General features: G+C 42.8%; 1 protein-coding gene across 3 annotated transcripts in view; it reads left to right on the forward strand.

Moving 5' to 3' along the window:
* rerea (arginine-glutamic acid dipeptide (RE) repeats a) overlaps positions 1–15,359 on the forward strand; it is a 164,880-nt gene that overhangs the window by 127,607 nt on the left and 21,914 nt on the right. For all 3 annotated transcript variants that reach the window (XM_080764130.1, XM_080764129.1, XM_080764131.1), the window contains 5 exons: positions 2,263–2,311; positions 3,955–4,079; positions 4,514–4,613; positions 5,646–5,744; positions 14,043–14,123. In XM_080764130.1, coding sequence (XP_080620256.1) covers positions 2,263–2,311; positions 3,955–4,079; positions 4,514–4,613; positions 5,646–5,744; positions 14,043–14,123 — 454 coding nt within the window. The remainder of the gene's footprint in view (positions 1–2,262; positions 2,312–3,954; positions 4,080–4,513; positions 4,614–5,645; positions 5,745–14,042; positions 14,124–15,359) is intronic.

Below are 15,359 nucleotides of genomic sequence, written 5' to 3' on the forward strand. Positions count from 1 at the left end.
GGTCGAGGGTGTCACCGACATACGCAGCCGAAAACAGCACTTGCGCCGCTCTGCTCACGCAAGTAATAATTTCAGATAAAATAATATAAAGATTGCGTTGTGTTATGCCCTGTGGGCAGTTTTGGACATGCGCTCTATAGAGAATGTGGTGATATATGGCCCTTTCTTTCTTTCTTTCTTTAAATATGCCCTGATCACTCATTTTTGTTTGGTTCTAGCCACTTCTATAGACAGCAATGTGTGTCCGAGTACCATATTTCTGAGTACGGAAATAGTGTTTGTTGACCACCAAGTGTCACTGTTGTCATTGTCACTGCAGCCACACACACCGAGACCAGGGAGGAGAGCTAGTACAGTACAGTACAGTACAGTACAGCACCACTCAATTCAGACGGGTCTGATTTTGAAGGCAATTACAGGCAAACAGTGTGGTATCAAAATCATATTTGACATTCATTGTCACGAACATTTGTGCTCGATTTAGTGGGGGAAAAAGTTCAAACAGTAACATTTATAGCACTTCAATCGCTGATCAAAAATATCCACAAACGCTTCTAGACAATGCAGATACAATAGCGATTGTCTCTGCATTGTCTAGATATATATTTTTTGTGCAAACTTTGGAAGGCAATTATAGCCGAACAAAATAAGATAAATCGTACTGATACCTTGATCACATGACTCAATAGATACTTTGTACTGATTTGTGAGTTTTAGAGAAAATCTGTAGGAGTAGTTATAAAAGTTTGTTTTGAAGAAAATGCCATTTAGGGCAGGCAGAAATGGGCATACTGTATGTGGGGTGTTCCAAGGAACCTAATGGAAAGATATTTGTATTATATGACTTTCGGTTCAAGAGTTATAGGCAAAAATGGCAAGTGGTCTATTATAGCGCCACCATGAGGTCAATTTAAAAAAAAAAATTGGCATGGACGTTCTTGGCCTACTGTGAGTGTGTGTGCAAAGTTTCACACCGATCGGTCCAGTGTATTCGACTTTAGCTGATCACAGACCGGCTCACGGACATGGGCTTCTGGCCATTCTGGACTGGCGGAGATAATTAATTTCGTATGTAATGTAACACTAGATCTAGACGACCACCTTTGACTGGGAGTCAGACTTGAACTCCTGTTGAAAAATGATACTAGCTGATGTGACTTGTCCTGGTCAACAGCTGGTTAGTTTTTAAACAAAGAATTTTATGCCGGGCTGGAAAAAATATCTTTAACAAACTATCTCATTTGTACGCGGTTGGCCATACCTATCCCGGCTGAAGTTCAGAATCAGATGTTGGTCTGTCTGTGCCACGCATCTGTTGCCCATATTTTATGAAGGTATGGAATATTCCTCTGACAACTCTCCTGCTGTAAGTCGGAGTTGGTGGGGAGGCAGGACTGTGTAGGCAAAGGGAGGGAGGCATACGGGGTTCAAATATGCACCCGTCAAAGGGCTTGTGGTTAGAGCCCTGAGACTGGAGGGACCTGGCCTCTCAGGTTTCATACAGGTCTCCTCTGCCAGTCCCTGTGATGGAAGCGAGAGCTCCTCCGGGTGCCAATCATACTGACAGTTTCTGGGCCGCCCCGTGCTTGGCTGTATGAAAACCGGCGCCGTTACCAAGGCAACAGAGGGAAAAAGGCATTTTCAAAAGGAACATCTTGTCATTTTCTTTAATCCATTGCAGCTGGAGATTCGGAACACTGTTATTAAATTGCAGTTGCTATGGCTACCAACATTTGTACCGGCAGCCATTTCGGAGGTTCTCTTCCCAGCAGAGTGGCAGCCAACCTCCCCCCATTTTTTTTAAGGGGAGCCTGTTTTATCACCACACCTCAAAATATCAGCTCTGCAAATGTGCTCTGCTTAGCTAGGCCCCAGGAGCATTCTAGGAGTATATATCTATACACTTCATTGTTCTTCGGTATAAAACACTATGTGGTTTGATACAACTTGTCACTTATGTCACTAACTGTCACTAATATATAGGGAATGAATTCCCTACAGATGGTTTGTTTTTTGCAGAGAGAATCTCACCAGTGTGTCTACTCTTAGATTTAATTTGTCTCTTGGTTTCTTCTCCTACTCCTTGGCTTGAACTCTCAATTTTTTCCCCCAGGACCCAGTTGTGAGTTTGTGTTTATACTGTATATCATTGCTGGGTTCATTTAAACGTCAAACAGTCAGATGTCTCCCAGGTCTGAGTGGGACCTAAAATGCTGCTAAGAAAATGATTGTTTCAATTTGTCTTCTCTTTCTCTTTTTCAGGCGATTAAACAGCACACAAGGGGAGATCAGAGTGGGCCCTAGTCACCAAGTAAGTAATTGTTAAATACACCCCCCCTGTGTTTGATGTCAAGTTGTCTGTTATCTTGGTGTGGAACTTTGCCTTCCATTTGTATAACTACTGTATTATTCTACATCCCCTATGTTTCGGAGATGTGCAGTTAAAGTTAAAGCAATGAAAATAAATGATTAGGCAAGATTGTTTATTCACCTTGCAGCGGCGAGTTGATTTCACCCGCATTGTTATCTCCACTTCTGTCGGTCTTAAATGCATACTACTAGGCCGTAGTCTTAAAATTACATACTACTAGGTCAGTCAACGTTATATTTCTTGTCCAATTTATCAAGAACTGAGACCTTTGGCCTACTGTCAATGTGCACAGCTATGTCATGACATGAGCCAATTGGTATATTGTTTATTTTAACGTGTCCTTTGAAAGGCAGCTATATGAATTCAAGTTATTATTAATATTATTATTATTATTAATATTATTAATTATGTATTATTCAATAATCACAGAGCTATCATCCCTCCAAGTTAAGGCTACGTGTCCCATTGAGGCTGTCCGTCCGACTTGTTGGATATATACTACTACTAACTAGCCAGTTACAGCGCTCCTGTCCCTGCTTGGGATGTACCAGTACTGTTAGCCAACCGCAAATATGCACCCACAGGTCAATGTTTAGAATAACACCAAAATATATTTTCATAAACATGACAGCACACTCTGAAATCACATTCAACTCAGTCCGTCTTTAGCCCCTTTTAGAATATTGACGTTCCCCATGTCATTTACCTGGCCTAATAAAGTGGTTTTAAATATTCATGTTAAAGGAAAAGAAAGACAGAAACACAGATGAACATCACGGCATAAACTGTTGTCCGTCATAGTCCAGTCGAGTCAAGTCGTCTTAGTCTATTAATAAAAGCATCTATGATGCACCTTTAAGGGTAGTAAAATACAAGATAACATTGGAGAGAGTGAATAATCATTCTTATACATTCTCTCAGTGGGCTAACATCTAGTGTCCCTGATGGGATGTAGCCGAATGAGCATGCTGTCTGATGTCTCTTTCATGAGACTGCTAGCATTGTCTGCCACCTTTTAGATAAACTCTCATTCTACATGCCATTCCTTTTCAGTTTCATGTACAATTGACTGTCAAGTTGTGGAGCGTAATGACAATAACATCACAGAGATTAGTTCCTCTCCCCAAGGTCTTGCAAAGAGAACACGTGGTAGCAAAAAACAAGACATACTCTTAATTGACACAGGGAACTAACAATCAGACTTCATTGTATTGACCGAAAGCTGGTGAGAGGTAGACATTGAATATCTATGAGAGAGACAGGGAGGCACCTTGGTAGAGACGATGTGCAACTGCTAATCACATGCTGTGGTACTTTCACTACTGTATGTAGAGATGTCACTTCATGCATCTCATTATTGTTATTACGACTTGCCTCCTGGCGGAGATACATTTTCACTGTGCATATTTCTAGTTGAATACCGCGTAACATACAGTACAACTTACCAACACTGGCACGTCTCAGCCACACAGTGAGAAGTGTAATAATGACGAGCATTTGAAAGCTGAGCGTTTCTCCAGGCGTGTATGCTATTTGTAGTGTGACACCATCTGTCCCTCTCCTTCTCCCTGGATTGTAATTAGGCCAAGCTCCCAGAGCTGCAGCCTTTCCCCTCTCCCGGTGGCCACCCCGTGACCGAGAATGAGGAGCTGGTCTGGATGCCCGGGGTCAACGACTGTGACCTGCTCATGTACCTCAGAGCCGCAAGGTGAGCTGCGAGACACTAGGGGCTGCATGTGCACACGTGCCAAGATGCACGTGTTGTTGTAAAGAGTTGTGTTCAGTGATGACCTTCAAGAACTGTACATCATAACTGTACATCATTTGCAAATGCAAAATGTAGTGATTCCAGTGTAACCTGACAACAAAAGCTTACAACACATATGATGAATGTATGTGTTGCTTTAACATGAAGAAAATGTATGTTTTCTCCTGCCAATAAAGCTCCTTTGAATTGAGAAAATAAACAAAAAAATTACCTTTTAGGTATTCTAAAATACTGTTTGGTTCATATTTATCTAAAAGTCATTACATGTGTTTATTGTACTTGTTAAGGTAAGATACCGTAGGATGAAATTGTGGTATACTCGAGTCATAACCTTATATTGGTGGCTGGTTAATGACGACTGTGTCTGTTCACAGGAGCATGGCTGCCTTCGCAGGGATGTGTGACGGAGGGTCCACAGAAGACGGGTGCCTAGCAGCCTCTCGAGACGACACTACACTAAACGCACTTAACACAGTAAGTAATGGCACAACAGGTCCGGAATTTTGAAATCAAATGTTTTTCACTGGACGTTGGCGTACAATACCGGGATTCCAGTGGAAGATTAGCTCTGCAGTGATGGGCTACAATAAGGGCGCAGCTAAGCAAAACGTATAGCCATAAACCAGGCCTCTGAAGCTCAATACATGAGGCATTAATGGCTGGTTTCTCCCCCACTTTGTAAGCACCTTAAAGTGCAAAAAGGAATCGAGCTAAAGAAAAAAGCAATTGGAATCATCATAAACAGGACATTTATATTCAGACTCTATAAAACGGAGAATTAACATCACTGGCAGGTCATTGTCTCTCGACCTTCTTCTCCATTTGCAATTCCAATGAGCAATGCTTGTTTATTCCTGAGCCAGAGCACTCTCCTGTGCCTGTTTTCACCCAGTTGAATGTGACATGGGCTTTCTAGCTGCACAGCGATTTCCTTTTTGTCACTGTGTTGCTTATATTCATGGTGTTTCCTCTGGCACTTAGTTTTAGGTAGAGATTGACTAAAATGACCTACACTCCGCTGAAAATACGTAGCTTTCAATTAAATGTAATTCAAGTATAAATGAGCCGTTAGTCTAATAAGACATTTTTGAGTGGTGATAACCACTCCTATAGACAACAATGTGTGTCCCTGGCTGTGTCCGAGCACAGAAATAGTGTTATAGCGTTTGTTCACCACCAAGTGTCACTGTTGTGCAGCCTAACACACATATGCGCGCACACACACACACACACACACACACACACACACACACACACACACACAATAAGTAGCCCCATTAATAAATACACTTGTGGCCTGGGCCGTGGCTCAGCGGTCCAGGCACCTTGGCTGGTAATCTGGCATTGTGCCGCGGGTTCGACTCCCGATCCCGACGGCCCTTACTGCATGTCACCCCCCATCTCTCTCCCAATTTCAGCCTACTATCCCTCCATAAAAAAAAACACTTGTATTAAGAAACAATGCAAAGGTTCCAGTTTGTAAAAAATATGCCTGATGTTCCCCAGCTTCACGAGAGCAGCTATGACGCAGGCAAGGCCCTACAGCGTCTGGTGAAGAAGCCGGTACCCAAACTCATAGAGAAGTGCTGGTCTGAGGACGAAGTGGTAAGAGACCTGTCTTTATTGGAAATGTGTGGTAATTAAATGCCAGGTGTATTCGCTATATCCACACGGCAGCCTTTTTGCAATTATATCATGCTCAGTAGGTGGGGGGGGATTCCCACCTACTGAGTAAGAGCAGTATGGCTTCTGTGTGAATATGGTCAATTACCTATAAGTCAAAGACCATGCCGATAATTTACAAATGACTCCAACCGGAACTCTTTTTCTTTTGGCCCCTTTGATGTCTTTCTCACCAGTGTTGGGTTTTATTGTATGTGTATTGCTTTTAAAGCCTCTAATTATTTATTATGTTTGTGGTATTTTATATTTACTTAATGAAATTAGTGTTTCTGTACTGATTCTGTGTCATTTGGATTGGCTGGATTTGAGTTGCACTTGGGTCTACTCGCAGTGCTTAGGATTGAGCATTTTTTTCTTCATACTGCCAGGCCTGGGTTTGTGTCTTTAGAGGGAGCTGTTGCTTTAGAAGGTTACTCCAGTGCAGTTGGATTGGGCTCGGAGGACATCAGTGAAAACACTCGGCAGCTTGCAGCCCCTCCAAGGCTTAAGAGCAGCTGCATCCTGTTTATCACCCGCAGAATAAATCTTTACGGCGAGAGACTGGAGAGGGAAAAGATTGAGGGCCGGGTAATGTTGGCCTCCATTTGAATTTAGATTTGAATTTCACCACAGCTGTTGAAGGGCTCGAATCAGAAAATGGCAGCCCCTTCTCTTCCTGATCAAGCGCCACGTAGGGAACCAGTAGGAGAAAAATGTGTGCTGGATATCACCGTGTCAGAATGATGGAGAGTCGTGGATGCAGCCTTGATACTGCATATGACACACTATACTGTGTTTGTACACTCACCCATGTTTAAAGATAAGCACACTCACAGGACATGAATGTAACTTCCTGATTTGTTCAGTGCTATATCTTAGAACGCAGAACTGTGCTTCACAATTCATCTTCCCATGTTGTTTGTCTTCAATTTGGTCAGACTCGGTTTCTTTCTTTCTTTTGTCCACACTTTGATATCGTACAGTAATTTATTATTAATTTATTATCGTACAGTAATCTTCTGTTGTGGTACAGACAAGCAACGCGTCCCATCATCAGTCCTTTTGTGGACTATTTCTGAGTTCCTTCTTATGCATGCATGCTCCCTGACCGGCGGTGGCGGGGAGGTCTTGATGCTGGCTCTGTACGCATTAAGACACCACTGTAGTAGCTCAACAGTATTGACCGTAAATAACAGGATTTTCAGTGTAAGGGTTACATCATCCGCTCGGGGTATTTCATATTAAGAAGAGTTAATTAGACTCTATGTCCTGAGTATCACTGAAGCCAATGATAGAAACAAGGGAAAGGTTTACTATTAAATTAAACTAGTATAATTTACTGTCAAATATTTCAAAGCCAATATACAGTTTGGCTTATTACTAGCTGTCAGCCTGTCACCAACACCCCTTTGGAAAACTGATAAAAATCAACTCCGATCCGAAGAAAGAAAACGTATACAGACAAAGTATTCGGCAGCAGTGTGCAAACGTGATTGACGTGATTTCTTTCTTTGCGTCTTCCGAAATCCGCTCAGATATTCCGCCCCAAAACACCTTTAGTCTGTAGTTTATGAGTGGTTTGTGGCAACAAGCGGGCTCTCGGCTGCAACGACCACTATACTGTGCCCATGCTACCCACACAGCCTCTGAACAATCTGATCACTAGTTGCGCCTTTTCAGCTCTGCAGCCTTGAGGGACAGGTGTGAATGTAGACCCCGTCCTTCTCTCAGACACACACACACACACACACACCTCCATCCCCTCTCCTCTCGTACCCTCCAGGACCAGCCTCATTATTCCTCCCCACCAGGTCCATTCTTCCTGTAGGAGATGTGAATAAAAGTGACAGTGGGGGCCGATGAAATGACAGAATCAGCCTGTCTGCAGGGTCAGTTGTCAGCCCCCCCAAATCACCCTGTTGACTTATCATGCACGCCCCTTCTCCACTCATTCAGTCAGTCATGTCTCTCTCTCTCTGTCTGTCTGTCTCTCTCTCTCGCTCTCTGCCTGCTGCAGCTGCTGCTTACATAGCACATAAGCCATCCCCCCCAACCCCTTTTTATTCTCTGGCACTCTGGTAATAGGCCCATACATTCTGTCCACAATCATCTCCACTGAAGAGATAAGAGCATGGCAGTGATCGCTATAAATCACTGTATTAATACCAGGGCGATGGTGACAACACCGCAGAGCAACAGCAGTGTCACCAGCACTGGGGAAAGTATTTCACTCCAGCAGGATTTGTGACAGCAAGTGCTTCAGTCACGTTGCTGAACGCTGGCCATTAATATACCAAACCCAACAGCTCTGTCCAGGCAGTATTTAAATCACTATGATACAGAATACTTTATATCATTATCACTGTTCTGAAATTTACCATATTCACACAGCGGCCATTTTTCCCTCTTGCATCCTCCTTGGTGATAAGAAACCTCCACCCCCAAACTATGACATATGAGCAAAATGGTGGTCATACGAGTATGGTCAATGAACAATTATTTGTAAACATCTATGGAGGAGTTGGGCTTTTTGGAAATGTCCCCATGTCCCCCATATATGGGGACTAGGTTGGCGGAGGGTGTATATAGCCCAGGATCACATTAGATAATTGACACGGGTGAAAAATGGGTTACAAAATCGTGGGATAAGATTTTCGAAAAATTTAATAATCAACTTCATTGTCACATTTCATCACAGGTTTTCAGTTGTAAAACTGGGTGGAATTTGTTTTTGTTATTTCCATAAAAAAAAGAAGGGGAAGAAGAATGTACAAATTTATCCACAATATTCCTGTTATCTTATGAACATGTAAGTTGTCTGCTCCACACCTCCCACCTTTCTGTGTGTGATGTGTGAAATTGATCGCAGGTTGTCAATCCAGTATGCGGACGGTTGGTTGAGCTACACTATTTGTGCTAATAACACAACGTTCAGTCGTGGTATGGGCATGATATCCAAAGTGCCCCTCTGGTCTTAAATCACTTTCTGCGTACACGGCAAGTCTGCCTGTGCGGTGTTGTGTGTATACTGTAGCCCGATAGGTCCACCCACTGGCTACAGATCCTATATCCTGTGGGGACGAGTACTCAACTTGAAGCGCATGCTGTTAGCAATGTTTACTAAATTGCCACTTTATGAGGAGGCACTTTGTGTGCGCACTGACTGTAGTTAAAACTGTAGGTAAAGTTGTTGTTCCATTTTAGGCTGCATTTTAGACCGCTGGTACTGTCAAGAGTCAAGACTGAGTTTTTCTGATTAAAATGCATGAGCAATTGCCTATTTGTGGCACACAATAACAGTTAGTAGATCTTTAAAGGAATACAATTCTTTTTCACTGCATTAACTGAAGGAAGGGAGGGATGGGAGCAGTAGTAGGCTAGATAAATTACATTTTGTTCTCTCAAAATGTGTCCTTTCAAATTTAAAAAGGGCTTTATAAAAAATAAAAATAAAGAATCATTATGTCCCGTAGTTTGAGTCGTGATCAATGAGCTACCCAGTTGTCAATTAATTGACGAGCTGTACAGTAGCTATTAAGCTAGATTTTGTATTCACATTGCATCCTTTTCTGTGTTATAATGAAAGAAAATAAATATGGCATTCACTATACTGCATATAAAACTTGATTTGGATGGATTTGTTATTTTAACTTTAGACTATTTGAAAATGTTAGCATATGGTAATAGTTTTCATATGAAATCTATATGTTCCATTAACCGCGTTTGGAAAATACTTTAATACTTGTTGTTGCCACCAGGGGATACACTGTAGTGAGTGTATTGTATTCTCTTGCACAGTCAATAATACACAGAATTCCCCCTTCAACCTGAAGCCACTGTCGACACAGCTCAGAAATAAAGAGTTGCTAATAATGCATTGGCCAACAGGAGGTGCCATATAAACAATCAGCAGCCTGCTGCTGCAGCAGTGCTCTGTGTTGCCATGCGAGAGAGAGGCTGATCTATCACTGCTGTCAGGCGGGGGGTCTGTGTTCCTCAGCCGGACCCGCACTGTGCCGCGTCTTATCTCTGCCTGTGTCTCTGGCTGATGGATGGCTGGAGCAGGCCTCCGACAGTGTGGAGAGGGAGAGAGAGGGGAGAAGAGAGTGTTGGCCTCCCAGTGGTAGAAGTGGTGGAACACATGCAGGCCTACAGACCTGAGACAGACATAATACTGTCTACCCCCCAAAAAACAGCAGTTTGGTGAACATACTCTACTGTGCCACCCCAACCGCTGCGTGGTTGCCGTGTCTCCTGCTGGAACTTGTTGACAATTTTAACGTTAACTCTAGATGTTTTAACTTTGCGTTCTTTGTCCATAGAGGAAGTTATTCACTCTTGGCTGCAACCCGACTTTACTGTTGATAGTGTATTTTATCACCATCACGGTCCAGTGCCAGCAATGCTTTTTAGGCTGTTTGGTAACTAAATAGCAGACAGGATGGGCGTGTGTGTTGGAATTTCCTGTCACCTTTGTGTCAGCACATCCCAGTGGAAATATCGTAGCTTTAGGACCTGCCGACCAAAGATTGACAGAACATCCTCATCTTGCATTGTTGTCAATTTGAGTGTCAAATAAAAACACACCGTCCCTATTGTGTAGGATAAGTGTTTCGGCCCCTTAAAATGTTTTGCTATCAAAAGATATTTAAAGAACCCATTCCAAGTTGTTGAGCCCTGTTGAACAAAGACATTGTTGTCTTCAGTATGAATGGTGTCACTGCAAAGAGGATGTGGAGTGTCTCTTGTACGTGTCAATGTAGTCTTTTTTCCACTCCGTCTCCAAGACAAGTGTGTTGTGATTTCCTCCCTACGTGCCACAGCCAATCTCATTACAAGCTGATATTTCCTATCAGACAGAAGTGTTTTCTCCCATTGGTTTTGTATATCTGACTGATTGTCCCCACAGGCCCTCTGGGTTAGTACACAGCAGTCTCGAAAAGGTCAGCTTTTAACAGCAAGTCAAGTATAATGACTCCATATTGAGTGAAAGTGGCTTTGTTTGCTGTTGGATGGTGCAAGGGGTCTGACCGTCTGAATGCGTCAGTGTTTTTCCTTCTTAGTTTTTAGGGGGATTTTTTGTACGAAATGACATTTAGAAGGAATTATGTTTGCGGTGTGAGCCGAGCCCTGTCTTATCATAATGATACCATCTTTGTGCACATGCCCGCACAGTCTTAACCAGTTTTACAACTTTTAACAATCGACTCCCAAGCAGGAAGTGCGCACACAAAACAATGACCTTTTGAGCCATTTGCTCTCACTCTCCTCCTCCCTTTATGTTTCTGCACTCCAGTCTTACAATGGTTCACTGTTAGGCACTGAAGGGGGAGAAACAGGGGAAACTCAGGGAAGAGAGCCAGCTCTCTGGAACACTCTCCGACAGAGAGAAGCCTGTTGTTTCTGCACAGCGGCTGGCCATTTGGTAGCGCTTCCACCCTGCCTGCTCTCCTCTACTCCCCTCCCTACTCCCCCTCCCTCCACTTCCACCCTGCCTGCTCTCCTCTACTCCCCTCCCTACTCCCCCTCCCTCCCTTTTTTCGCTTGCTATGGCTCTCTCGGCCCCTCCTCCACCGTTGGCGTTGCCTAGCAACGGAGAGCTGGAGCAATCGGAGCAGGGGCAGAGCGATTCAGGGAGCAGATTGGCGGATGATTTATTAGCTGGGCTGGAGAGCAGTGAGCCCAGGCAGCTGAAATGGAGCCTTAAACTGGAGCCGACATGTAGAAAGGAGGGGAGCGAGTCTGCCTGCTAGTGAAAGAAACCGAGAGACGGGCGGGCGGTAGGGGGGTTACAGCTCCTCAGCACAGACGGATGGACAGGCTGTGTAAATAGTACAGTAGGGGGAACATAATTAAGGTGACATAATTAGAGCAGAGACACAGGCTGCTGTGACAGATCTAATTGAGTTTTGTCTCTGCAGATCCACAGCCCTGGTTCCAGGTAATGAAGCGCTCTCACCTTATGGCTGCTAAATAGGCGTTAAGCATACTTATCCAAAAGGTTATTTTTTGCTCACACACGCATACACATATTTTGTGTGAATATACCATGTATGTGTGTGTCTAGCAAGAGCTTATTAAATTATCTCAAAGAGAGTGCTGGTTCTATAGAGCCGTGGGAGTGTTTGATTGACACTGCTATGGTGGTCTGCTCTTAACCCCTGGAGTGTGGTGGATATGGGGTCGTCTCATGCCCAGAGTGCTTAGCTTGTGTTGGAGACGGCTCCATCTACTGGCTAATCAACCACTATACCTCCAGCCTGATAATGCAAATGAGCTCCTCACTACTGTCACTGATAGCATGGCCTCTTTATTTAGCTGTCAGTGAACACAACTTGTTTCCATCTGGCTTGTGATTAAGCCACTGGCTGTTTAGTCTCCCAGGGGTTGGGGTTTTTCCTGTAGTTTGTCATTAACAATCGAGATGTGGTGGTGTTTTTTATTGTTTACCAAAACATTTTAAATAAATCTGGATATTTTATTTCTTTGCAAAAAGGAGATAACTACAATAATTCACTTCTCTTGTGTGTAAACCTTCTTCTTTGGCCCGTAATTGTTCTTGTTTAGACGCGATTGCTTTTCACAGCTGCCTGTGTGCTGTTTTACTTCTGTAAAATTGCCCCTCTTTCCCCACCAAAGCTGAGAATGTAAACAATCTGTGGCACTGGTTACATAACGTACTGTACATGGCATGGAAAAATGCACTCCTCTCAAAACACAGCACAGCTCCATGTCTGGTTTTGTCGCTCACTTGTCTCCTTTCACGGTCCGTGTCCAAGACCTCTCTTCACACAAATCGTATCAGTCTGCCTCCCCTCTCGTTCCTCGCAGCAAGCAGAGTTTGTGCCTCTATTCCTGTGTGCTCATTCTAAGCTCTGGATGCATTAAAAAAAAGAATTCATATAGTTTTACTCATTAAAAAGAAAAAAGTTAGTTTTAAGAAAATAGCTGGTATTTGATTTGACAGTGTGTGTTGGTGGGCAGAGACATGATGCCTTGTGGGGCAGTGTCAGGAGCTCCTGAAAAGACTGAAATCAGAGCTCCAACCGGCGTCAGCATGCAGCACTCTACTCCGCTCCAGGTTTTCCAGCCCGCCGTGAACCAGAGGCTCTCTAGCAGAAAGATCACATGTAAAGCCTTCCCCTTTGTAGTGGAAGAGCAGAGAGTGACAAGCTATTTCTTGCTTGTAAAAAAGCGATGTACGGTCGGAGACGCTGTGGATTTGCCCCCTAATTTTCCCCCTTTTACCTGTGGCTGGATCGTAGAGGTTTGTGCCGTGCACCCCCCTGAGGACTTTTCGCTGCCTTTCGCTGGAGTTACTTTGGTGGAAACGGTTGGCTGAAATCACTGAGGAACGGGGACTCTCCTCTGGAACAAGAAAGTAAATCTGTTGGTTGTCTGCTTCGGTGCTTATGAATGTTTTCAGCCTCCTTTTTATGGCTCGCTGTGTGTGGCTCTTTAAAGGAGAGAAAAATGCATTTAGGTTATTCAGCATTGTGCAATTTATGCTCTTATTTATTCGTTTTTTTGTTTTGTTTTTTGTGTTCTGTGTAGTTGTTTTCAGAGTATGTTACGAAGTAGCGGTTTCTGCCATCACAATGTGTTGTGTCCTCACGACTCACTCTTGTCGGGATATATATTTTAATATTATCTGACATGTTTTCAATACATTTTCAAAACTCAAATGAGTGTTTTTTTTTAATATATGTATATTATGAATGTTCGTAATAACTGCGTATAACTGCGTGTTCACGCAGTTAGCCATGTTTTGGCTTGTGTTTGAACTCTAAAGTTTAGCTTTTGACTTTGAACTTTTGACTTAACAGTTCAAACAGATTAACAGTACACACAACCACACTACTGTGCATTTATTTTACATTTATTTAAGAAGAATCAGAGTTGTCTGAGGGCTCTTTTCTCCCCACATGAAAGAACGAGTGTAATCTAACAGTCTCTCCCTGCCTTACTTGTCATTTCCTTTCTCGTTTTTTGCCCTGACATGGGTGTGTGTGTGTGTGTGTGTGTGTGCATGTGTGTGCATGTGTGTATGTTTTAAACGGGAGGATATAGAGGTTTCGAGATTCACAACAAACCTCTCCTCCGACCACAGATTTAAGAAAGAAAAACAATGTCTTTGTTGTGGTGCTGGCCTGCAACTTTCTGTGGTTGCATTTTAGCTGACTTCACAGATCCTATCTGATTTTTCTCTTTCTCTTTTTCCCCCTATGTGAAAAATTACAGAAGCGCTTCATTAAAGGACTGCGACAGTTCGGCAAGAACTTCTTCAGGATCCGGAAAGAGTTGTTACCTAACAAAGAGACGGTATGTTAATATTTCTAGATTTTGTTTTAAGTTTTGATAATTAAATTCACTGTAAGGAAAGAGAGGCCCGTGTGTTGAGCTTTCACTGGTAACCCATGGAAAGGGTTTGCACAGTAAAGCGTATTTTGATGTGACATGTTGAGCCTTTTGAACCTGGGGCCTTATTGATGATCATTAAGTGCAAACTGCCAGCCTCTGTACTGTAGTATTATCAGATTTGCCCTGAGGGTCTCTGAACACTTGTTATACTGTACCTGCGATGCCAAAAGGCCAGAATGTACTTTGCAGCCAGCCACTGAACCAACCCTTACAAGTTCACATGTTGAACATTAATTAGCACCTCTGATTCACAACTGGAAAACAAGTTGTGGAAATGTGGTGTGTGTGTGTGTGTGTGTGTGTGTGTGTGTGTGTGTGTGTGTGTGTGTGTGTGTGTGTGTGTGTGTGTGTGTGTGTGTGTGTGAGAGAATCACAACTTTGCCAGCATAACTCATGTGTTGTGAAAAGTAGCATGCTTTGCCTTGTTTTTACACTTGAATATTCATTAGTTGAAGTAAAAAAAGGAAATATAAGGACCTAAGGCTGATTAACTAGTACATCGTTTAAGCAACATTGACTAAAGTAGGTTGTAGAGCTTGGTCTACAATTAATTCAGTGAAGCAGGTTGGTGAATTATTTTTTCCTTTTTGTGTTTTTGCTAGCTTTATAGGGAAAATGCAACTTGAAAGAGCCAACATTATTTAGAAGAGGACTTCAAAAAATTCTGAGCTCATGAAAAAGTATTCAATTTACTGCTTTGCCTTCAAATAAAACATGGAATTATAGTTAAAAGCTTATAGTGGCAAATTTAGGTTGGGCGCCGCTTTAAAGACACGCATTGTCTTCCTAACGTTGGCTCACTAAGACTCCGAAGTATTATCTCCATGGAGTATTATTTATAGTCATTATTATCATTGCTGTCATCTCCACTATCAGTTAACATTGTTCTGCCCGCTTTATTATTATTTTAACATTGTTGGATGGGTCTGAGAGTTGCACCATAAAGTGTCAACATTTTAATGTATTTCCTGGCAGCAGCAACACGTGGATTGATGACAGTCTTTAAGTATGTACAGCCACTACTCCAAGGTGATGGGTAAAATGAACCTCACAAATCAATAGAGCTGTCCTACTGATTTCTTTTGATGTGACACGTTAGTAGTTTAAAGGTTTTGCCAATCACTGATATGCCTCCAA

The sequence above is a fragment of the Protomyctophum bolini genome (assembly GCF_963924005.1).
Source record: "Protomyctophum bolini genome assembly, chromosome: 5".
Classification (NCBI taxonomy): Eukaryota; Metazoa; Chordata; class Actinopteri; order Myctophiformes; family Myctophidae; genus Protomyctophum; species Protomyctophum bolini.